We start from the raw sequence: 22,950 nt of genomic DNA, 5'->3' as shown, positions 1-22,950 counted from the left end.
CTGGGTATTTACTGTTGTTAAATTTCTGGTTTTGTAAATAATCTCTGTTGGTTTTCTGCCCTCTCCTCTCCTCTCCTTCCCTTTTCTTTTCCTCTCTTGTTCGGCCACTTTTAGTATCTCCATTTAGGGCTTAGCCATTCAAATGTCAATCAATCTTGATAGTCTCCTACCCCAGACACGTAGGCACCTCTCCCCTCCACTTCCATGTGGGGAAAGTGAAATAAGTATGCACTAGAAGATATCCAGATGACACGAAGACTCAGTTCATAAAATCCAACAGAAATTCAGAAGTTGTACAAAGATGGATTCCTCAATCCAGCCCAGCACAGTGGAAGTCTCTGATGCTATTGCTGTGAATAACCATCCAATGTGTACTGGCCCCAGCAAAAAATTCCTGTAATCATAAATACTAAATCAGGAAATGCAGCTCCTGAAGTGGCTTGATGCAGACATTTCTTCAAACTGTAATCCTCATTGCCCTGTTCTGGATTTAATTTCCAGCCTGCTACCATGTCAGGGAGTTGCAGAGTTGCATCATTGTTTTATTTTATTTTATTAGTCTATGTTAAATCTTTTCCTGAAACAGGAAGCAAGTCCTGTGAAATAATCTTTCCTGCTTAAATCTGTCAGTATTTGTAATGTACATCCAGCTTATTGTGAATAAAGAGCAAATGTTACATACAATAACAGGAATATTTGCATGAAGAAGGCTTGAAATAGCTGTAAAAAAGTCTTGGAAATTATAAGATACCATCTGTGATTTGATAATTTTCCACAAAATCCTGTGTGTTCTAAGGACATTATTAAAACCATAGTTTATTTTGAGTTCTCCATTCCCAAAGTCCATCTTGATTTTGTATTATGGTACAATATAGATTTTATATTGCAGTATACATAACTCATGGTGCCGTATACATACTCGTAGTAGAAGCTACGTGTGAGAAAGTTAAAAAAAGGATTGCTTTTCCGTACTGGCAGATCTCCGTACCTTTCTGTTGCTCATTGTCAAAGCAACTGTGGAGGTGAGGTCATAACTTGCAAGTATTCTCAGTGTTGTAATTATCCATTAAAATCGGTGATGCAGTGCTGCTAGAATATGAGATCTGCAATTTCCAAATCAATGCCACTTAAACACCAGCCCCCCTCCAACCTCTAAAACTACATTTAGTAACCTTGAAGAAATTGGCATGGTTGTCTTGAAAAAACAGAGAAGCATGACAACACACATTACTCTCATGCCTAAAAATCTCTGTATTGTCCCTCCTGGTTTTATAAAACCTTATGGTTTTATTTTCTTTCTAGTTAAGCCAGATACACAATTGTCAATAAAGATTGCACATTGTTATTGATAAAAGATAGCACAGTCAACTTGGTCTGAAATTTCAAACATCCTGCTTTACATCCTACGGAAACAGTAGCTTCTGGCTTCTAACAAATGATTTAGCATTGCATGGAATGCATCAGATTTCCTTTCTTCCACTTTCCACCCAGTTAGCTGGTTTCACTCCGTTTCTTGGTCCTATCAGCTTGAAAAACTATGTGTAAGAATATAAACCAGAAAATTGAGTGTAGTAGGAGAATTCTTGCTTCCTTTCTTTCTTATCTCTAGTCCTTTACTATTTCTTAGGGTATCTGAAATTCTCTTTTTCTTATTTTTTATGAATGAAGAGTATTTAAAGCTGTGTCATTATACTAACATACACGGTTATTGTATTGACATAGTTTTATACCTCTGACCAGAATGATTTGCAATAAGTGGTGTTTAGGAAAATGTTTGACAAATCCGCGTGCAGTTTTAAGCTTTTATATGTTTGCCAGTGAAGCAAAACTAGACAATTTGAGTCACCACACATTGAAACCTGGCTAGAATATGTGAGAATAAAACAAAGCAGCATGCAAATTCATGAGCATTTGTAAGTAGCCTACTGAGGTTGAGCAAATTGAGACTGAGAATCCCCTGCACGCTCAGACCCTTCAGAGGAAATGTAATCAATAGGACATGATAACAGACATTTTCCTGCCACTGTGAATCACTTCACGTCCTCTTTGATCGAAAGTGCTGAATGAATTTTTTATGTGTGGTTTGCGCATTGTCAGGAGTTAGGTTGGCCTCATGAGAAAAGCTGTTGTGTGTCTTCTGCTTCCACTTAGTGAGTCAGAAGTGAGTCTGTAAAACATTGTAAGCTATTACCTTGGAGGCTTTCTCCAGAAAACGTGAATGTTTTTGTTATATTAATGTATTCTGATGCATATTCATAAGTGCTGTATGCAAGACAAATGCTTCTGTTGCTAAAGTGACACTATTGATATAATTTTTTTCCCAGTCCTTAAACAAAGGAAACAGCTCTCAAACTCAATCTGAATTTCAGCACAGTCTCACTCCAAGTTCATTCAGACAAGTTAAAGTAAAAGAAAACCTCTAAGATATTAAGTTCACTTCCATTCAAGTTGGATTTTCTAAATCTCAAAATAGTTGTGAACATTGGTAGTCATGAATTCAGGATTTCTCTCACTGCCTCCACAGCCTGTCATATAGTGGGACTCTTTTCTCCTCTTTCCACCTCCACTTCCATCTCCATCTCCATCTCTACCTCTACCTCCACCTCCATCTCTACCTCTGCCTCCATCTCCATCTCCTCCTGTTACCAGTTATATAGTTTCAGGTATCTTGGAGGAATTTAGTGCCATTTTTATGTCATACTCCTCTGCTAATAATTTTTGGAACTGGCCAGCATGCTCACTCAGTGCTGGGAAGACAAAAGAGATGAAACAGTTCCTTAGGAAGACAAAGTAGCAGGTATTACTTGGGAGAACAAAAAAGGAAGCTTAATTGTCCTTGAATACTTTTTTTCCCTTGGTTTTGTGTATTATTGCATCAAGATTCTGCACTGACCAGTTTAGAAATTGTAGCAATTGCAATAAAAAGCACTGTAGCAGTGAAACATCTTTCATCTATTTCCTAACTGTCCAAAGAAGAGCAAATGTATTTGGATAAACATGTAAATGTAGGCTTCCACGCTGATATTTTGAGTGGTGTCCAATGTGATCCCTAGGCTGGAGAAAGAGGGGAAAGCTGTGCAGTGCAGTGGAGGTGGACTGCATGTGCTGATTCTGGATCATTGAATGAGGTTGCTATAAATTGTGAAAGTCAAAGAAGATACAGGAAAATGACTCCTGCTCTGTCAGGTAGTGAAAAGTCTATGTAAAGTGGTACACAGAGTTGTAGGAAGATGCAGAAACTGGAAACCTCATCTAGACAAAACTATTACAGAAACGAAACGTGGTAGAAAATAATAAGGCGGTAGAAGATTTGCTATCATTTGAAATCAAGCTTGGATGCCTTTCTAAACTATAAACTGTAACTCAACCACAAGTTATTTGTTTGATACAAGAATTATTGTGTGTCCTACATTGTGCAGGAAGTCAGAATTATTACTTCCCTTCCTGGCCTTGGAAATTATGAGGCAAATCCTGGTCTGAAATCAGCTCCTAAAACATCAGTACATGCAGGATCTGAACTGACATATTTTTACAATGAAAAATGTTCCAGATCATTTTTACTGGAGGCAAAATTCACAGACCTAACAGATCTGTAACTGCTGTGTTTGATAATTTTGTATATGAAACATACATTTATTTTGAGGGGGGTTGTAACCATTTTTGTTCATATTTAATACCATGACTAATTACTAACACCAATTGTTATACTATAATTAATGTAATAATTATTGTGTATATTGTGTAATATAATGCATGCCAGAGAAATTTTAGCAATGTGCATAATGCAGTAATAAAACTCGGTACTTCAGCAGCTCCTTAGGCCAAAGATCTGTGGGTGCAAAAGGAATTTGTTTTTCTGTTTCCAATTAAAATTGAAATTGCTTTTCTGATTTTCATTGCTAGACTGGTATAACAAGTTTTGGGTTTTTTATGGTCACAGCTTACAACTTTGTCAGGGAGTCACAAAAGATGAAAGTGCATCTGCCAGGAGGGTGATTCACAGATTCAGTAGGAAGCTTTGTTGGGAAAGCAAGCTTGTAGAGTAGGAACTGGACAAAAGGATATCACTCTTATTTTAAAAAGTGTTTTTCACTGTGTTATTTCAGAGCATTCCTCAGTCAGACATTCAAGTTCCTCTTGGCCCTTTGTAATTTCTAAAATTTTCCAAATGATTTCTACTATACTATTTTTTTTTTAATGAAATGCATTTTGCAGAATGTTGAGGACGACTTTGAAAAATGCAATTTACTTCTTTGCAAGAAGAGAGAGATTGATCTACTACAACTTAGAAACCTCCAGGTTTTTTTGACATTACATGCAGTCTTTTGAAAAGCAAAGTATTTCCATTAGTAAATGGTCGCTCAGTGTTTGTTTTATTTGTGTTCTGTCTCCAGACACGTGTATGCTTGTCTTATTTGGCATCTGATTTCCCCCACTTAGGACTTATTCTGACTTTACTCATGGTGTACATGTAAGTTATCTAAGACAAAGTCACACTAAGATCAGAGTTGGGCACAAATATAGCTGATCATGATCAATACTGAATGTAAAAACATCTTGGTGGAATGAAGTATGTAGAACTGAAAAATACCCTAATATAAGTTGCTTACTGTAAATGTTCATACGTTTTGTGGCAGTCATTCCTGTGTATTTAAAAGCTTTGAATAAAAAAACAAATATAGAGGATGTCTCTATGTCTCTGAAAAGTGTTCTGCCCCAGCAGTTCTCACTGAAGATAATGAAGAAGCATAAATATTGAATGAATAGCAACTTGTAGCCTTATTGGAGGCCAGAACAGACAGAATGAATGTTCTCAAGATGTCAGTGCATTTTTAATTTGATAGCTGGGGAATATTGTGTTGAGTACCTTTGTGACTAATAAATCTCAAAACCTAAGGAGAATTCAGAAATGAGGAGCAGTTCCTCCAGATTCATGATTTATGAGACAAAGTGAAATGGGTTAAATAAATACATGTTTGGTCAGGTGGCAACTAAGAGGGAAGAGATACATTGTAACTTATGTATATTTGGTGATTGCAAGACCAGAAGGAAGCAGAATTAAGTCCCACAGTATAATGTATGGATAATTTGAAGCAAGCAAGTGAAACTAACAGAATGAGGAGTTAACTGAAACACAGTAAAAATTTCCTAACTGGTAGGATTATGTGGAATGTTTCTTCAGTGAAGATAAAAGTAAAACACAAGGTTTTGAGACTTTATACTTATAGTACATAATGCTATGTACTGTAGCAATGGAATATGTGATATGAAGATCATGTCTGCTTGGCAGAAAGGGCCAAGGATCTTCGGAAACTGGTCTTTCCCTCATTTCTGTAGGGAATATTCATCACTCACTGTCAATGGAAAGACTTCCTTAGTAAGAATTGGGTTTAATTCTGTTAGGTTTGTGAAACAGAAATAGGGTGATTCGTACAGTGCTTACATATAAAAGCTTAAAATGAACCAAAGATGGAGGGATGTGTTGTGAAATTGAGGTAGAAGATGAAACTAATAGGAAGTCAACAACCCAGATCATTGATGAGCAAAAATTACAGTCAGTTGGCAGAGAGGAAAGCAGACAAAACAAGATGTTCCCCTTTGCTGATAGAAATATGAACAGAATACAATCCAGTGCGAATTTCAGTGAGATGGAGCCAAACCATAGCACTAGCCCTGAATGTGCTTGGACGCTACGGAAGTTTGAATCTGGGTTGACTCCAAACACAGCTCTGTCAGCTCCTTTAATTTACAACAATTTATTTTGTATGCAGGATGGCTTTGTGCTTTTTTTTTTCTTTTCCAACTTTGGATCCATGCAAAAGCTGTGAGAAGTCTTAAAGTTTATACCCTTTGGCATATGTTGACAATGAGAATGAGAAGTGAGTGCTGATAAATCGTTTAATAAAATGCTATAGAGCTCTAGTTCTGGCAGTTAATGGTATTATACCCATGCCACAAAACCCCAGTGAATGAAGAGGTATAACCTCTCCTTTGTCATATTCTTTTCACTCTATAGCATCCAAAGGGCAGATTTCAGGCAGTACATCTCTGTTGAATGTCATTCTTTGTATTCATTCACCCTTTCATGTTGGATCTTGCTAGGTAAAGGAAGAAGTAATCTTTTAGACATTTACTATTTACAATTAAATCCCCCAGCAGAATTTTTTTTTTAATGTATTTGGTTTACTCTTTCAGAGTAACAATAGTTTGGGTTTTGGGTTTTGGTTTTTTTTTTAATCAAGAAATAGTTCTCCTTAAACTTCTTTTAGAATCAAATCTGTTTCTTATAAAACCTGAAAATTTTTACATCGTAGAAGAAAAAGCTTTTTCTATAAAACAAAACTGTTTATAATGAATACTGACATATGCTACTGGAGACATATACTACTCCATGCATTATCTTTGGAACTCTGCAAAATCTTTTACACTGAAAGAACCAGATCAATTTTGACTTCATACTAGTTCCGTTTCAGCATCTAACACATCTACAGAGCATCTAACATCTTGTCTTAGATTTAAAATGTTGGTGGTTTTTTTATATTTAAGTGTTTTTTTCTAACATAAGTTTCTTACTTGATAGAAATACTGTGAGATCCTAGTTTTTCCAGAAATAGTCAAGTACCTCATATCATTTATATTAATACTGCAACTACATTTAAACTAATTATGGAATTTATTTTTCTTCTTTTTTTTTTTTTCCTTAATAATTTGATAGTCCAAAATGATTGCTTTTTTGAATGTTTTTTTGTTCACAGCAGCTGTGAATTCAGTGGAGTATGTTTATAAGTATTTGGGTAATTAGATAGCAAATTATTAGCAGTACTAGCTTTTTAAAAAAATCAGTAAGCCGTTCAATGTGCTGAGGAGATGTACTTCACAGCTCTGTCCTGGCAGAATGAGTGGAATGGTGTTATATGTCAGTTTACTAAATCTGAAATGTCATGTTGCTGTGATTTGCCAAATGGCCTTGCAGCCAGATTTTCTCTCCCTTTTTTTCTGTAGCTCTGGATCTACAGGACGCAGGTCATTTAAAGTTTTCACATTGGACATGGTAAATGTAATAGTACTATACTCCCATTTTTTATGGTAAAAATCAAGTGCACAACCCATTCCTTTTCATTAAATATTTTGGGATGAAAATATTCACTGCATTTTAGGTAAGATGGCAAATACTGTTTTTGAAAAGAGCAATCAGTATTATAGGTAAGCAAAAATTACTGAAAATTTTTTTTAAACATTGTAAGATTTGGTGTTTAACTCTGTTGGGTTTTATATCCACAGGTTGTTCGGTGTGACTTCTCTTACCCAGACAAACTGCTCAAGCACTTGGATGATCATCAAGAATCAAGAGTTACATTGGTATCACCACGCTAATCCGATCTTACTGCTGGTGATGTACTACACCCTCGCAACTCTTATCCGTCTTTGGCTACAAGAGCCCATTGTAAGGATAACTTTCTTCTCTTTTTTAGCACTAAGGACTGAGAGACTGGCCAAGGCAGACACTTGCTAACAGAGGTGTAAACATTTGAAAAAGTTCAGGGAAATAGACAGCAAGTGCAAGATGGCACCTTGAATTTTGGTCTTTTTGATAAGTATCTTCAAGAGTCTAATCTTGCAGCAGTTACATGGGTATTCTTCTTAAAGTCAGCAGGACTATTTATGCTACTACTATGGCAGAGCATTAACACTCTAATTTGGAAAGTCAATATTGATATAGATTCATAGATTCATAGATTGGTCCAGGCCAGAAGGGATCTCCAAAGGTCATCTAGTCCGACCTCCCCGCAGTCAGCAGGGACACCCCCAACTAGACCAGGTTGCCCAGGGCCTCGTCGAGCTTCACCTTGAATATCTCAAGGGAAGGGGCCTCAACCACCTCCCTGGGCAACCTGTTCCAGTGTTCCACCACCCTCATAGTAAAGAACTTCTTCCTAATATCCAATCTAAATCTCCCCTTCTCCAACTTAAAACCATTGCCCCTCGTCCTGTCACTGCAGGCCTTTGTAAACAGACCCTCCCCAGCCTTCCTGTAGGCCCCCTCAGGTACTGGAAGGTCGCTATTAGATCTCCCCAGAGCCTCCTCTTCTCCAGGCTGAACAACCCCAGCTCCCTCAGTCTGTCTTCATAGCAGAGGTGCTCCAACCCCCTGATCATTTTAGTGGCCCTCCTCTGGACCCGCTCCATCAGGTCCATGTCCTTTCTATATTGAGGGCTCCAGACCTGCACACAGTACTCCAGGTGAGGTCTCACCAGAGCAGAGTAAAGTGGCAGAATCACCTCTCTGGATCTGCTGGCAACACTTCTTTTGATGCAGCCCAGGATGTGATTGGCCTTCTGGGCTGCAAGTGCACGTTGCCTGCTCATGTCCAACTTCTCGTCCATCAGCACCCCCAAGTCCCTTTCTTCAGGGCTGCTTTCTAATACCTCATCCCCCAGTCTGTATTTATACTGAGGATTGCTTCGGCCCAGGTGCAGGACCTCGCACTTGCTTTTGTTGAACCTCATGAGGTTCAACTGGGCCCACCTCTCCAGCCTGTCCAGGTCCCTCTGAATGACATCCCGTCCCTCTGGTGTATCAACAACACCACACAACTTGGTGTCATCTGCAAACTTGCTGATGGTGCTCTCAATCCCTCTATGTTGTTGATAAAAATGATACGCAGTAGTGTAGGTGCTTTTGAATAGAAGGCACACATCCAGGGCTTGTCTAGTAGGACTGAAATAGGATACAGGTTGGCACAGGATACTGCAAGACAAGACAGAGATTTGTTATTGTATCATAGATAGAGAATTTTTTTCTTAAAACCTGTTTCCTGAATCTTTGCCCCTGAGTGAAAATCCCAGCTTTCATTTAAAAGCAAGAGAAAAAGGAGACAAATAGTAATTTTTTTCTTCTTCCAGTTTCAGAGAAAAAAGGGAAATAAGAACCCAAAGGCATCTTAAAAGCTTAGAAACTGAAAGTATAAAAAGGATGATCCTAAGCATTATTTATTTAATCTTCTGATCATCTGAGGCTTGACATGAGTTTTAGAGTTCAAGTTTAGCAGTGCTGTAAACCACAATGAAAATACTCATGAATGAGGTGTGAATTAGTGGAGTTTGTAGTAGCAAGTAAAATTGTCAAAGGTTTTCTTATTTTAAGGGTGTTTCTTCATATAATGGATAATGTAAAAGTTTAACATTTAAAAAGACAGACGAAATATATCACCTCTGAATTGAGATGTCTGATATTTGGGGTTTACATAGATAGGGCTTCATAATAAAAAGTCAATGATGCCAGAACTGTCAGCTTGAGTTATTAAAAAACCATGTCTTATGTTTCCAGAAATCTTAAGACTGGATTTTCTGAAGTCACAAAGTTTTAAAAGATCGTGGTCCAGTGCCCTCTGGCATTGGGTTCTTTTAGGGTTTTTTTCCTTTTTTTTTTTTTCTGCAGCTGCAGCAGCTGGAAACTTGCTTTTTTTTTTTTTTTTTCTTTTTTTCAGTGAAAACTGAGATTTCCAAATAATAATATGATTTTAGCGTTGGAGCTGTAACTAAAGCTTCACATCTCACAAACTGCATAGTGAAATCATGAGAACTACTCACAGAGGAGTAACCACATGTGAAATGCAGTTAGTAGGAGCTGTGTGATCTCAGCATCTCTGGGAATTCATTTACAGCACCTGGGTTCTTTTCGTCCAACTTTCACCATCGTAAAGTTTGGTGCTGAGTCTAAGTTAGTTACTGTGCTTTTTCAGTGGAGCTTTTTCATCTCAGTATTGAATGAATCCTGCAAGTTTCCTACAGAGACTAGAGAGGAACTAGAGTGGACTTGCCTGCACTTCCTTCTTTTAGACCACTTGTGTTGTCTGATATGGATATTCCCATAAGATACTAAAATCAGCCTCTGAGAACTAGAAACAAGTCAAATTAGGAAAGCTTTCTAGGCATTGAGCTAGAGCAAGTCTTAAAAGAGATTAATATAAGAGAAGTTGATGTCTCTCAAACCCATGGCTACATGAGTGACAATACAAAGTCTTGGCACTTCCGTGGGAACTTCAGATGCCACGGGAATGATGCTTCCCTCTGAAGAGAAATGGACACTTTGAAAAAGAGAACATTGTAAGGAAAATGATACCGATGCATTAATATGTTTTTTTGATGCACAGGATGTAGTGATGCAAGTATTTGTCATTAGAAAGAGATGCTGAGATTTGCAAAATTTACCATCTTTTACATGCTTTTTCCTTATGGCCTTTTTTTGTCAATATGCTTCTTTTTTTTTTTTCCCTTTAGTAGTGCCATAGATCAGGAATTAATCTGTCTCTTATTAGCTTTCTCCTGGTAGACTCCGTTCTCAATTATTTAAATTCAAAAATAATTGTATTCCAGTTTTAATTGAAATGTTTTTTGACTTGTGAATTTGTGGTGCATTTGATTCATTATGGTACTAAGTATATAACCTGCCTTTGCAATCCCCAGATTTCCAAGTTACACTGTATTTGGGATCTCTTAAGATTTCTTTCTTCTGTGAATGGCATCTTGGGATCCTCTTGTGAACAAAATTCCTGATGGATTGCAGCAGGAGTTGTCTCTGAGACAGATGCTCTTGAAATTGTATCTGAATACTAAAGCTGATGAACAATTTTACAAGAGCAATGCCCACTTTAAATCTTGAATTTCAGGGTGAAGCATTTTGTGTGTGTGCCACAGCCTGTCAAAGTACAGCATGTATGAGATTTCAGTGTATGGTCTCTGTGTGGGATTCTGTATGGATCTTACTCATGCAAAACACCCTTGGCGGTCAGTGGAAGTTTTGCTTTTCTTATGCTGGCTATTTTGGATCCTGATTTGCTCTAACATTGAGTCTTGTGAAATTCTACCTCTGCAAGTAAGAAGAGGCAATCTGACTCTGGAGATTTCAGCTCATAGTTGTAACTGCTGGTAATGAATATATGAATAGGGCCCATTCATTCTGTCCAGTCAGTGGTAAGGAACAGTACAGGAGTCAACAGAGTTACAGCAATTTAATGTAGGGTCCTCTTAAAGAATTTTTAGCATGTTTTGAATTAAGAGGCATTTGAGAGTTGCTTAGGTAGCAGAAGAACTGAAAGAATTAGACAAGTCAAAGGACTTTCACAAGTTTTAATCATAGTACTGTGTTTTCTGACTTTTCTTCCTTGTCTGAGAAAGAGAAAACAAGGTTTCTCATCCTCCCTTATAGTCGCTTAGGCTAAAAATATGTTACTAAAATCATTGTCTACATTTTAGGTCTTTTGGTATTGTTTTGATCACCCTGGTTCCAAACTAAATGCTGTTGATAAACACTTTGTTATGGTCCACATTTATATTAAATTTCAAATGGCAGTGATAAGTATTTTAAGCACAGAATCAGTTTATTTTGTCTTACAGTTTTGCTAGGAATGCCCTTTTACAATCAAGTATAAATACGCAATCATATGTGAAATGTGCTACCATTGCCTCTGAGAAGTAAAACTAAATTAATAACCATTGTTTATCTAAGTCAAGATTTTTAAAAAATAGGACCTTACTGTTAGGATTGGAATGGAGAGAGTTTCAAAACCAGCTAGGATGTTTGGATGTCCTGTTCCCATGGGTAGCTTTGCAGACCTCTGCCCAGCATCCCGATTTATTCTTATTTTGCATAAGCAATGAGAACACCTACCACCAGCTAGTTCCCATTAAAAGCCTAATTTGGGATCCTGCCTTTGCAACACCTTAAGTTCAGACAAAAACTAGCTTTTACACCATGAGGTATCTCTTTGTTGGCAGTAGAGTTTAAATAAAACAGCAAGCACCAGAGAGATGGATATTTCTTTTGCAAACCAAAAATGAACTTAGTAAGACTTCATTTGAAGCAGAAATACAAGCATCTTCTAAGTAGAAAGCACAAAATAGGCAAGAGGAAAATCTTAAGTCCTTACAAACAGACCATTCAGATTGAAATAAAATATGAAAATTAGTTGACCTGACTAGTTGTTTTGTAGTTAGTAACAGGATAAATATAGGATATTGCTACTGGAGCTGGTGTGTAATTTGTATTTTGACTGCAGCTCAGCAAAGTTCCTCAACCTCCACTTAAGTCTTACTGAAGTCAGTAACCCCAGGTTCCAGGTTCCACAAGCACTTGTGTACTTTGCTGAACAGGGGTGGTATTATGAAGCAAGGTTTATGTACACCTACCTGGGTCTCCCACTTGTCACTGTGATATAACAACATCCATGTTCGGTCTATCTGAGAGGTACCGTACCCCTGCTGGGCTATGGAATTAAGATGGACTTAAGTCCTCTGCGCTAGCAGTCCTCTGCAATTCAGTAGTAATAGTTCCTGTCACAGATGAAGAAATAGAGCATGTGGATCATAGGCAATAACAGAGTCACAGAACAGTCTGGGTTGGAAGGGACCTCTGGAGACCATCTGATCCAACTTCTTGTGAGAGCAGGGCCTCAGATTAGGTTGCCCAGGGCCAAGTCTTGGATGTTTCCAGTGAAGGCAGCCAACCCCTGTGATTAATTGTTCTCATGGTGAATTTTATTTTTTTTACATCCAGAAGGCATTTCCCTGAAGCAAATTATGCCCTTAGCCTCTTGTCCTATAACCATGCCTTGCTGTGAGAAAAGTACTTCTGTCTCCTCTAAAATGACAATTCAGGTATTAGAAGGCTGAAAAAAAAAAAACAATTCCTGCACCCTTCAGCTTCTCCAACCCTCTAATCACCTTGGCAATTTTCTGGTGGACCCTCTCCAGATTTTCTGTGTCTGTCTCTCTTGAACTGGGGGATGTCAGAACTGTATTGCAGGTATGGCCTGACACTGGCCAGGTACAGTGGAATAATCACATCCCTTTATCTGCTGGCAGTACTCTTGCTGATGCAGCCCAGGACGTGTTTGCCTTAATTGCTGACAGAGTCCACTGCTGGCTCATGTTCAGCTTGCAGTGCACCAGGACCCTCTGGGCCTATTCCACAGAGCTGCTCCCCGCACAGCCTGCCCACAGCCTTTACTGGTTTTGTTCCAGATGCAGGACTTTATATCGGTCTTTGTAAACCTTGTGCATTTTTTGCTGGCCCATCTCTTGCCTGTCTCTGTATAGTGGCTCTTCCTTCTGGCTCATCGACCTCATCTTCTAGTTCAGTGTCATCCACAACCTTTGTGTGGGTGCTTTCCAGGTAGTTTTGATCTTTTCACCTCTTTAGTTGTTTAGTGAAGCAGAATTGGCTTTTCACATATATAGGCAGATGAGAAGAGTGAATTTTCTTTCAATACACTGCCTTGAAATTTAAGCATCTGTACACTAGTTTATGACCATATATAGTAAGGTAGGTTGTGGAGGTCTGTGTAATTCTGGTGTCTTGTAACTATCAGGAAAACATCTTGGCATTGACAGACTAGCAGTTACAGAAAAGTTCTGTCATCATTTCTGAAAATGTTATCTCAGTAAGAGTTATCTATCATAGATCGAGTGCATTAGACACCAAAAGATGTTTCAAAGACATACTTTGGAGAGAGAGTGTCAATTAGGGGAAAATTTAAATTCCTCTGGTGAGATTGTTATTTAGAGAGCTATAACTAGTCTTGTCATTTATATTCTTTAGCAGATGCCTGATGAAGAGAAATCTGTTAGCGGGGAAGATGACAAAGAAATAGCCTGCAGCCCAGTTCCGATGACAGCGGAGAGAAGACGCAGCCTGTGGTATGCAAGCCACTATACAACCGATGAGAGAAAAGTAAGACTGGAGGGGGAAGGGTCTCTGCATTTAACGTATTTCAATCACTCAGTTAATTTTATCACAGTTACTTTGAAATTAAGGGGAGCAGCATTATATAGGTTGCAAGTAAGAAGATCTTCACATGTGATTATATAAATTAGATATAATATCAAGGCTGTATGGCAGATAGGAATATATTTTGTAAAAATTAATAAAACAAAAAGAACCAGTGTGAGGAAGTAGAAGACGAGCATGCTCTATGTTTTTGGCTTCCACATATAAGAAGTTTAGGGCCAGGGTTTTGGCATGAGGCCATTATCTAGCAAAACAGCTAGAAAGTCTGTCAGGGAGCTAAATCCTAATGTAAAGGTCTGATCTGCCTTGTAACTGCTAATTAGCACTGTGATTGGTATGGGGGTACTGCCAGCTTATCTTTCTCCAAGTATACTGGTGCCCTTGTTGGATATTTATAGCAGGGCAGGTAAGGCAGACGGTGTAAAAGCCTCTAGAAAGGCTTTGTACCATCTGTCCTTACCAGCTGCAGTGCAAAATTTCATTTGATGAGTTGCAGTCAAATTTGGGATATACAAACACTCTGTTGAGCCACATATACTCAAGCCCCAAGAACTTCACCATAATAATAGTAATGGTAAAGAAGCTGGCAAATGAATGAAGTATCACATTTTATATTAGTATAAACATTTTATTGGAAGTATTCTTACAATTATGGTAATTCTAATGATCATTTTAAAACTTAGTTTTTAAGCATCGGATCATTAGAAAGACATTAGAAAGCAGTTAATCAGTATAATGCCATACTGATTAATTCCTTGACCTAGTACCTAAAATTTCGATGCAACATTCTCAGTTTTGGTTTAGAATTCACAGGAACACACAGTAAGGTTATGTCAATGGTATGGCACACTAAATATCATTTTATGGAGCATAGTGTACAATTCTGCTGGCTTTTTAAGAATTCTTTCTGAATTTCTTAGTGCAAATCTGAAAAAGTCAGCAAATATGCATGCATGTATTCAAAAAGTTAGACTTATTAATGCTTGAGCCATGCTTCTTTAATAATTTGTCCTTGCATTGCTTTTTGCAGCTTCTGTCAATGACCCAAGATGAATACAAGCCATCGGATGTTAGTATACTACTAGTCTTTGTAATTTTGTAATTCTTCTTAATGTGTGTCAGTACGGATTACACTGATATATACAGATAAAAGCTTAGATGACATTTTTAAAACTTCTTTATTTTGGTTAGCCTGCCATTTACCCTACAGCCTTAATTATCCTAAATATAATTGCCTTTTTGCTTCCTTAATAATTGCGCTGAAAAACCACTGATTAGCCCTAAAATTGATCATTTGAAATTAGACCGCTTGTAGTAGTACCAACTGGCAAACGATCTTTGCTATTTCACTGGGTTTAAATAAGATCTCAAAATATGCTTTCTAATGCAAGCCATCTTTAAACTTAATTTAGCTTCTTTGCTCTATTTTTTCTTTCATTCGTGTTGAAATGCTGAGGCCCTTAAAGCACGACTGACAACACATATGAGTTCAATTTGCAGATTACAGAAAATCCAAGTCTTTGCTTGAAAAGACAGCAAATGATCAATTTATCTTGACTGCTAGAGACCCTAGCAGACTCTGCAAGTACAAACATCCCCTCTGTTCGGCATACACAGAAGAATGGAAATGCAGATGAACTTTGGGAGTAGCTATAACCAAACCTAAATTTGCCCTACAGCCTCTGCTTGGTGTAGCTGCTGAATATAACTGAACATATCCCAGATACTCTTCTGAAACAGCCCACACGTGCCTGTGCATAGTTTCAACAGGCAAAATACACTCCTATCTGACAGCCTAAGCAGAAGTCAGTCTTCAGCATTTACTACCATCAGCAACACATTCCATGTGAATTTCTGCCAATATGAGAGTTATTTATGATTATAGTTGCTGGAACCTTAATCCAAAGAAGCACAGGGGCTGAAATTTAATTCACAATAATAAAACAATGAAAGAGCATTGAATTAGTACAACCAAGTGGCGTAAATGTGGCATCAATAACAAAAATTACCACAACTGGTTTTATTAACGACAGCAAATGTAGATCTCACCAGTAATAACTTAAAATTGAAAGTAATTTACAACCATAATTTTCATAACTACTGGAAATAATGAGATGTGAACTAAAGTCTGAAAATCTCAATGTATTATTTTGGCTAAAAAGGCAGTTGAATTTTTGGTTACAGGTTTAAGTTAAATGCAGGAGATATAATGATACTTTCCTATCTTGGCTGTAAAAACTCATTTTAACCCGGGAAAGGCAGGATTTCTGAAGATGGGCTCACTGAGTTACTGTTTGTGTGCTGAGCCATGTGATCAGCCTTAGCCTTCCCCATCTGTGGATGTGTGAACTTAGTCCACCTTTTCACTGCTTTTTCTTGCTATTTAATTTCATAGGTAGGATAGGCCAAGAACATGCAAATAGTCATTTACCATGCCTCAGCTGACTGCAGTAACTTAATTGCTTTTGCTTCTGTATCCACACTTTTATTCCTTTTCAGACCGCTTGCATGTCAATTGAAGTGTTACCTAATACAATGTGACATTCTGGGAATTTGAAAAAAATCTTGCAATCTTTTAAAGAAAATATAGAAATTCAAAGATGCAACAGCTTTTTCTGTTGATAAAGAACTTCTTCACTGAAATCAATTTGTAATCCTATTGATATTGCATAGAAAGCTAACAGCAATTAATTTTGGAAGCTGTTATGTGCTACTTTTGCATGCAACATGACTATAACGTACCAATTTCTTTGGAAGGAAGTAACTGTTGCTAAGTTCCTTTAACTGCCAATCCAACAGTAGTGAAGCACAGGAGTAGGAATCACATTGTCCAAAGAGCCACCCCAAATGCAGTGCTTCTCTCCATTGCCCTGGCAGGTGCTGCTGGTAACAGTGAACGGGAACCCTGCTGACTATCACACCATCCATCCCACACTGCCATTAGAAAATGGTCCGGCCAAAGCAGACATGTACTCAACACCACAGTACAAATGGGAGCCTTCGGATGACATGTCAGGTAGTGAATTGTCTGGGAATTACCTTTAGTTCCATATTTTTTCTTATTCTGTATCTCCGTTCACTGCCGCTAGCGTTTATTTTCATTTTGGTAAGCTGTTTGGCTTGTTGAAGTTAAATAATTGCTGTCACCTTACGATGATGGCAGACTGCACGGCAGTTTTGTAAACTGGGCTGTAGGCACATAGTATCCAAAATACTTTGCCTAACAACACAGCAATTGCAGGTTTTGTGTTGCTTTACTCTGCTCAAATGTAATTTTTCTTTGGCTCCCATCTTGAGCTTGCTGATTGCAGTAGAAGTAGCCATCAGAGTGATTAGAAGTGAAATCATTCCAGGAGAGAGTGCATAAATTACTTTTAGACCAGCATGAATTGCAAATAAGAATTTCTTTTTCTACTTAGAAAAGGAAGAGGAGGAGGAGGAGGAAGAGGAAGAGGAAGTTACTCAGGAGGAAAAAGAGAATGTTAAATTACATGCCCTGGTCTCTGTGTTCCAGTTTATCATGAAACAAAGTTATATTTGTGCTCTGATAGCAATGATGGTAAGTACTGGCAGCAAAAAATTAATGCTGTTAATTTTACAAGTAAACTTGTCTTCTCAATGTTTTCCTGAAAGTAATCTCATTGGTTGGTTTTCAGTAAGTGTTTGCATCAGAGTTAGAAAATATCAATATAGTGTCTGCATCATTTTGGGTCCGTTTTATGTTATTGATACAGAATTCTCAGGCCTGTTATAGACCTATAAATAGGGCAACACGTGGGGTTCTGGGTAAAGCATCACATTTCCAGGACTGGGAGCCCTGGGTTTTGTTGTCTGTTGAATGTCAGAAAGCCACTGGGGGTTCATCCCACACAGCCTCTCTCCAAAGCTTCTGTATAAGCAGGCTTGTCATGTTTTTCTTCCACTCAAAAATTTGCCTACAAAATTAAAGATTTCGTAGTGATATAGTAAATTTAAAAAATATAGTTCCTATTTCATGTTGAAGCATGCATCCAGTTACACTCTTGAGAAGTAAAGATGTGTAAAGCCCAATTTCCTGTATTGACACAGAAAGGTCTCAAGGAAATACAACTTTGTGCCAAGCAAGATTTTTCTATTGTTGTACTTACCACCCTTATTTCTCTTTCTCCTGTTCTTGCTTGCTTTTAAGCCCACGATGCAAATACCTTGAGCTGCACTGTAGCAAGTTTTCAGCAAAATTATTAGATCTCGCTACATATTCCCAATTCAAGCTTTAGTTTTACTGTTTTGGAAAGGTTTCAACTGTGATGAAATTAACCGTAAAGCTTCTTGGCCAAAATTTGCCTTAAAAATGGTAAAACAAATTAGCTTGGCTGCTTCTTGTTTGCATAAATTTTCAAACTTTATTTGCTGTCCTTTAACAGGAAAAGTTTCTCAACTGAATAAAGCAGACTCCTTGTGCAGAGTCTGGATCTGGCTTGATGCATTCTGAGACATTAGCAAGTAGTTGTTTTCATGTCAATACAATGTCTCTTTTTCCTATTTTTCAAACTCTAATGCTATGTTATTAAAATATGATCTACATTTCCTTTTTGATTAATTTCTAGCGTCATATCTCTCTATCAAAAGAGAAGATATATTTGAAGAGCTTTCTTGTAGTTTAATATTGAGACACTAGTAGCTTTTTTCTTAGTGATATATCCCCATTTTATATGACCCAAATTCATTTATGAATTTATTTATGGTGCAATACGATGAATATTCCACTTAAACCATAGCCAAAGACAGCTCAGTATGTTATTTTCCTGTATGGAGACAAAGAAGTAACATATTAGTGTTTTTCACATACCCTTAAAAGACATAATTTCCAAGGGGGTTGAGCTAAACTCATTGAAATAGTCTTAATGTTTCATACTTTTCTATTTAAATTGAAAAGGAAACCAAAATGTTTTATTGACAGTTATTCCACAGTTATACCAGCATATAGAATCATAGAATCATAGAATGGTTTGGGTTGGAAGGGACCTTAAAGACCATCGAGTTCCAACCCCCCTGCCATGGGCAGGGACACCTCCACTAGAGCAGGTTGCTGAAAGCCCCATCCAGCCTGGCCTTGAACACTTCCAGGGAAATAGTTTAATTTAGTCCTAAGTCGGTAACACAGTGTTAATAAAAAACACTCAAAATCCTAATCCTTTTCCCTGAGTGTTTAATAGAGCAGTTTTTAGTAACTGATTTCTGCAAGCTCTAGAAAACTTTCTGTATCTGTGGGTATTTCAGGTAATATCACATGGTTAGTGTAGACCAAATGTTCTTCAGGTTAGGTGTGTGCATTGTGTACATACCATAGCTTTCCATTTTAAATTGTTTCCACAAAAGCTAAAACAGTATGGAGGTAGCGTAGTTTTGTAAGTCCATCAAAGGCCTTGAATGTAGTAGCTATTAAATATGTTCTGCTATTCCTACTCTGAATTGTTTGCTGCTTGTTATGCAAGAAGATCTTGTATGTGCAAAAGTTAGTCTGTATTTAGTTTGGTGTAATGAGAAGCAACAAGTCTGCTTACAAACCTTACCAAGGTACAATTAGTGCACAAGGAAGGGTTCGCCCTCAGCTGTGGACTTCTTAAGAATCTATGTTCTGCACGTTCTCCAAGGGGTCTGTTGTAGCTGGCCCAGTAGCTGATTAATATGGGTGAGAGTCTCATCGTAATGATAATGTGAGCTAATTAGAGAAGTGTAAATTAAGTGTAACTGGAAATACGCATCAATGTTGCTCCTGAATGTAGCTGTAAACATTTTTTCCTCTCTCTCCTCCTTCCACAAGGCGTGGAGTATCACATATCACAGCTGGTTGACTTTTGTGTTACTGATCTGGTCTTGCACATTGTGGATGATTCGGGACCGAAGGAAATACGCCATGATCAGTTCACCGTTCATGGTTTTCTATGGAAATTTACTGCTAACGTTGCAGTATATATGGAGTATTGAGCTCAAGAATGATGAGCTTCCTCAAGTGTCTGGTTTTTTAGAAAGAAAGGAACCTGGAGAGTTGGCGTCAAAGGTAGGTGTTATAAAGAGCTGAGATTTATTTATAAAACCACAAAAGATATTGTGATAAAAAAATGTGACTCTCTTGGCATTTAAGAGTGAATCCTTAGTATTCAGTATAACGATGTTCAGTAGTAGTTCTACAATAAAGCATAACTCATTAAAAAATAGTGTTCAGAAGATGGTTTCTTGTTTGTTAAGCTAATACCGAAACAAATGTTTCAGACATCTTTGTGGATTTTCATGATAATTCTGTAGGAAATTCAGAATTTCTGTAGAAAATCCAGTCTTATAAACTGGACACAAAACTAGATGTGACTTGATTTGTTAGATTAATACCCATGGGATGTCAGGGCTGTCTCTGAATATGATGGCAACTGGAACTGTGGTGTCATTGCAATTACCGATACTACTCACACCCATATGATTTGGCACAAGCAGCAGTACAGGGTTGTGATTGGGCTTTAATTCTTTACCCTTGTACCTGAAGCAGCATGAGTTGGAATCCATTTCAGGTCAGAAACAAGAGAGTTTGTTGACCTCAGTGCATGATAGATTTTTTTTTCTTTGATGTCTTGAAAGCACTACAAAAAGTATTTTGTTTGGCAGGTTTGCTTCTTGGGGAGGGCATGAGCATAAATAGGAAGTTGCTTCCTAGAGCTACCAAGAGGGGCATCTCAGAGAGTGCATGTAGTTGGCGCTGCTCCCCTTGCGCTAAGTGAATCACTTCCCTTGTGACTCCCAATTACCATTTGTATTTGAAAATCAGTGAGTGCTGTATTATTTCTCTCATAAAGGTAGGGCTAGTTTAGTAAGAGAGCTAAAGCTCAAGGGGTTCAGCAAGAGAAGTTCTACTGTTTCTCTCAACAACTTTGTAAATCTCTAAAGAGTTTTAATTGTCTTAATCTTAAGCACCTTTGACATTGTTTCTTATTAGCTATATCATCAAATATCTAAAACTAGCTGGTGTCAAGAAAGAAAACTTGGGTATATATGATGATTTGGCCACACCCATGAAACTAATAGAAGATGTCTAGTGGGGTTTGTTAGGCTGAATATACTGCACTCTGTAAATTTCACAGAATCACAGACTGATTGAAGTTGAAAGAGCCTTCTGGAGGTCATGTAGTCCAACTCTCCTGCTCAAGCAGGGATGTCTAGAGCTTATTGCCCAGGACTATGACCGTGTGGCTTTTGAATATGCCCAGGAATGGAGACTCCGCAACCTCCTGGTGCTAGTGCATAGTCACCCCCACAGGAAAAAAGTGTTTCCTGATGTTCAAAGGGAACCTCCTGTGTTTCAGGTTGTGCTCTTTGCCTCTGGTCCTGTCACTGGGCACCACTGAAAGGAGCCTGGCTCTGTCCTCTTTCCACCCTCCCTTCAGTATTTATAGACTTTGGATGAGACTCCCCCTGAGCTTTCCTTTCTCCAGGCTGAACAGTCCCAGCTCTCTCAGCCTTTCCTTATAGGAGAGGTCCTGCAGTCCCTTCATCTTCATAGCCATTCAACTGGTCTCTCTCTAGTACACCCATGTCTTTCTTGTACTCGGGTGCCAGAATGGGACACAACAGTCAAATTGCGGCCACCTCTACATCTTCCTGGACTGGACTTCCTAAAGATCCTGTATGTCTCCATCGTAGCTACACAAGCCATCACACTCTACCTCTGTGGTCCCAACAAGATCATAGCCCTGCACAGAGGTGTCTAATTCCTTGTGGTTTTTCCCCATGCTGCATGCAGTAGTGTACAGGCACTTCAGAGAGGTGCCCGACAAGCTGATTTCCCACAAAGGATCTGGAAGGTTGCCTTATAATGGTACCTTGAAAGAATTTCCTTGCTTACACAGAAATGCTTGAGATGAACCCACATAAGCCCTGTTTTGTTGATTATGTGTTTCCTTTTGTTCACATCACCCCAGGTGCCCTTTGCTTGTCAGCCCTGTCGTTCGCTCCCTTTCAAGGCTGATAGTAACTGTGTTCCTCCCCATTATTCCTACTTTAAAGCCCTTTGAATAAAGATTGAAATTAAAAAGATTGGATATTGTATTCTGCAAAGAGAGGAAAATAGAAATAAATGTACTGTAATTCTTTCTGCATAGTTTTCTGCATGCTATGTGTTTCCTGCTCCAAAAAAGAAATAACATGGATACTGTAAAAGATGGACTAAAAGCATTTCTTTGATCTGCCATCCTATAGGATTTTTCTTAGAGGCAGCTCTGGCGCTGGAAACGCCACAGAGAACAAGGTGTAAATGCAACAGGGAGATGGTGTTAATAACTGCAGAACAAATCCGTGTTTTACAATATCAGTGGTTTCTGTTGCAACAGCCAGAGCTCCAGGAGGTATCTGGAGAAGCTGTGACAATTCACACAGGCTGACAATCTTCTGCTGCAGCTCAGTATTAATCACAGAGTCAGTGAAAACAGCTGTCGCTAGCCAGGGACCTCTCCTTTCCCCCATGAAGTTTCTGCACCTTAGATGAAAAACAGGAGAGTTCCTTACATTCTACTACTAGCCTTGTCATTCTATTGTATGCAAAATACTTGGCTCTTACATGTTCCCTATTTGAGATTTTATTCTTCTAGCTTATAAAGTAGTGAAATAACCCTTGTTCTGCACCACTGAAATTGGTAGAAACTTTGCAGAATGTAAGCATAAAATCAAGTGTGTGATGCTCATGCTGTTTTCTGAATTTTGGCCATTCAGTATTGCAAGCTGTTGAATTTAGCTTTTTGCTAAACACAGAAATGCAGTCTTCATTAAAGAGATTTATTTATTTATGAGCTATCCTGCTGTTACAGAATTATCATCTCTCAAAGGTCTTCAAAGAATTAAGAGCCATCTTAAATCTTGTAACTGCTCCAAATGCAAGGCACGTTCAGATGACTGTGTCTTTTGTAACTAAAAGACATACAAAGAAATTGTTGATTTTTAAACTGATTATATTTAAGCACCTAAAGTACCAAGTCTCCTAAACTGAAAGTTGTAGGATATATACCAAACCCTAACAATGACAATACACTCACCTGCCTGTGCTTCTTCCCTGCAAAATGGGACAAAAAATGACAGATGGATGTTATACAAATTGATATATAATGAAAAGATCCTTAAAAACTGAATAGAACAGGGGAGAA

At 38.1% G+C, this 22,950-nt stretch overlaps 1 protein-coding gene across 1 annotated transcript in view; it reads left to right on the top strand.

The window, feature by feature from the left end:
• PIEZO2 (piezo type mechanosensitive ion channel component 2) overlaps positions 1-22,950 on the top strand; it is a 325,545-nt gene that overhangs the window by 213,201 nt on the left and 89,394 nt on the right. The window contains exons 8-13 of the mRNA XM_074146852.1: positions 7,282-7,444; positions 13,601-13,732; positions 14,820-14,858; positions 16,667-16,805; positions 17,209-17,348; positions 19,593-19,829. Of these exons, the coding sequence (XP_074002953.1) occupies positions 7,282-7,444; positions 13,601-13,732; positions 14,820-14,858; positions 16,667-16,805; positions 17,209-17,348; positions 19,593-19,829 (850 nt within the window). The remainder of the gene's footprint in view (positions 1-7,281; positions 7,445-13,600; positions 13,733-14,819; positions 14,859-16,666; positions 16,806-17,208; positions 17,349-19,592; positions 19,830-22,950) is intronic.

The sequence above is a fragment of the Numenius arquata genome, chromosome 4, assembly GCF_964106895.1.
Source record: "Numenius arquata chromosome 4, bNumArq3.hap1.1, whole genome shotgun sequence".
NCBI classification, from domain to species: Eukaryota; Metazoa; Chordata; class Aves; order Charadriiformes; family Scolopacidae; genus Numenius; species Numenius arquata.
This window is presented reverse-complemented; position numbering and strand designations above follow the sequence as displayed.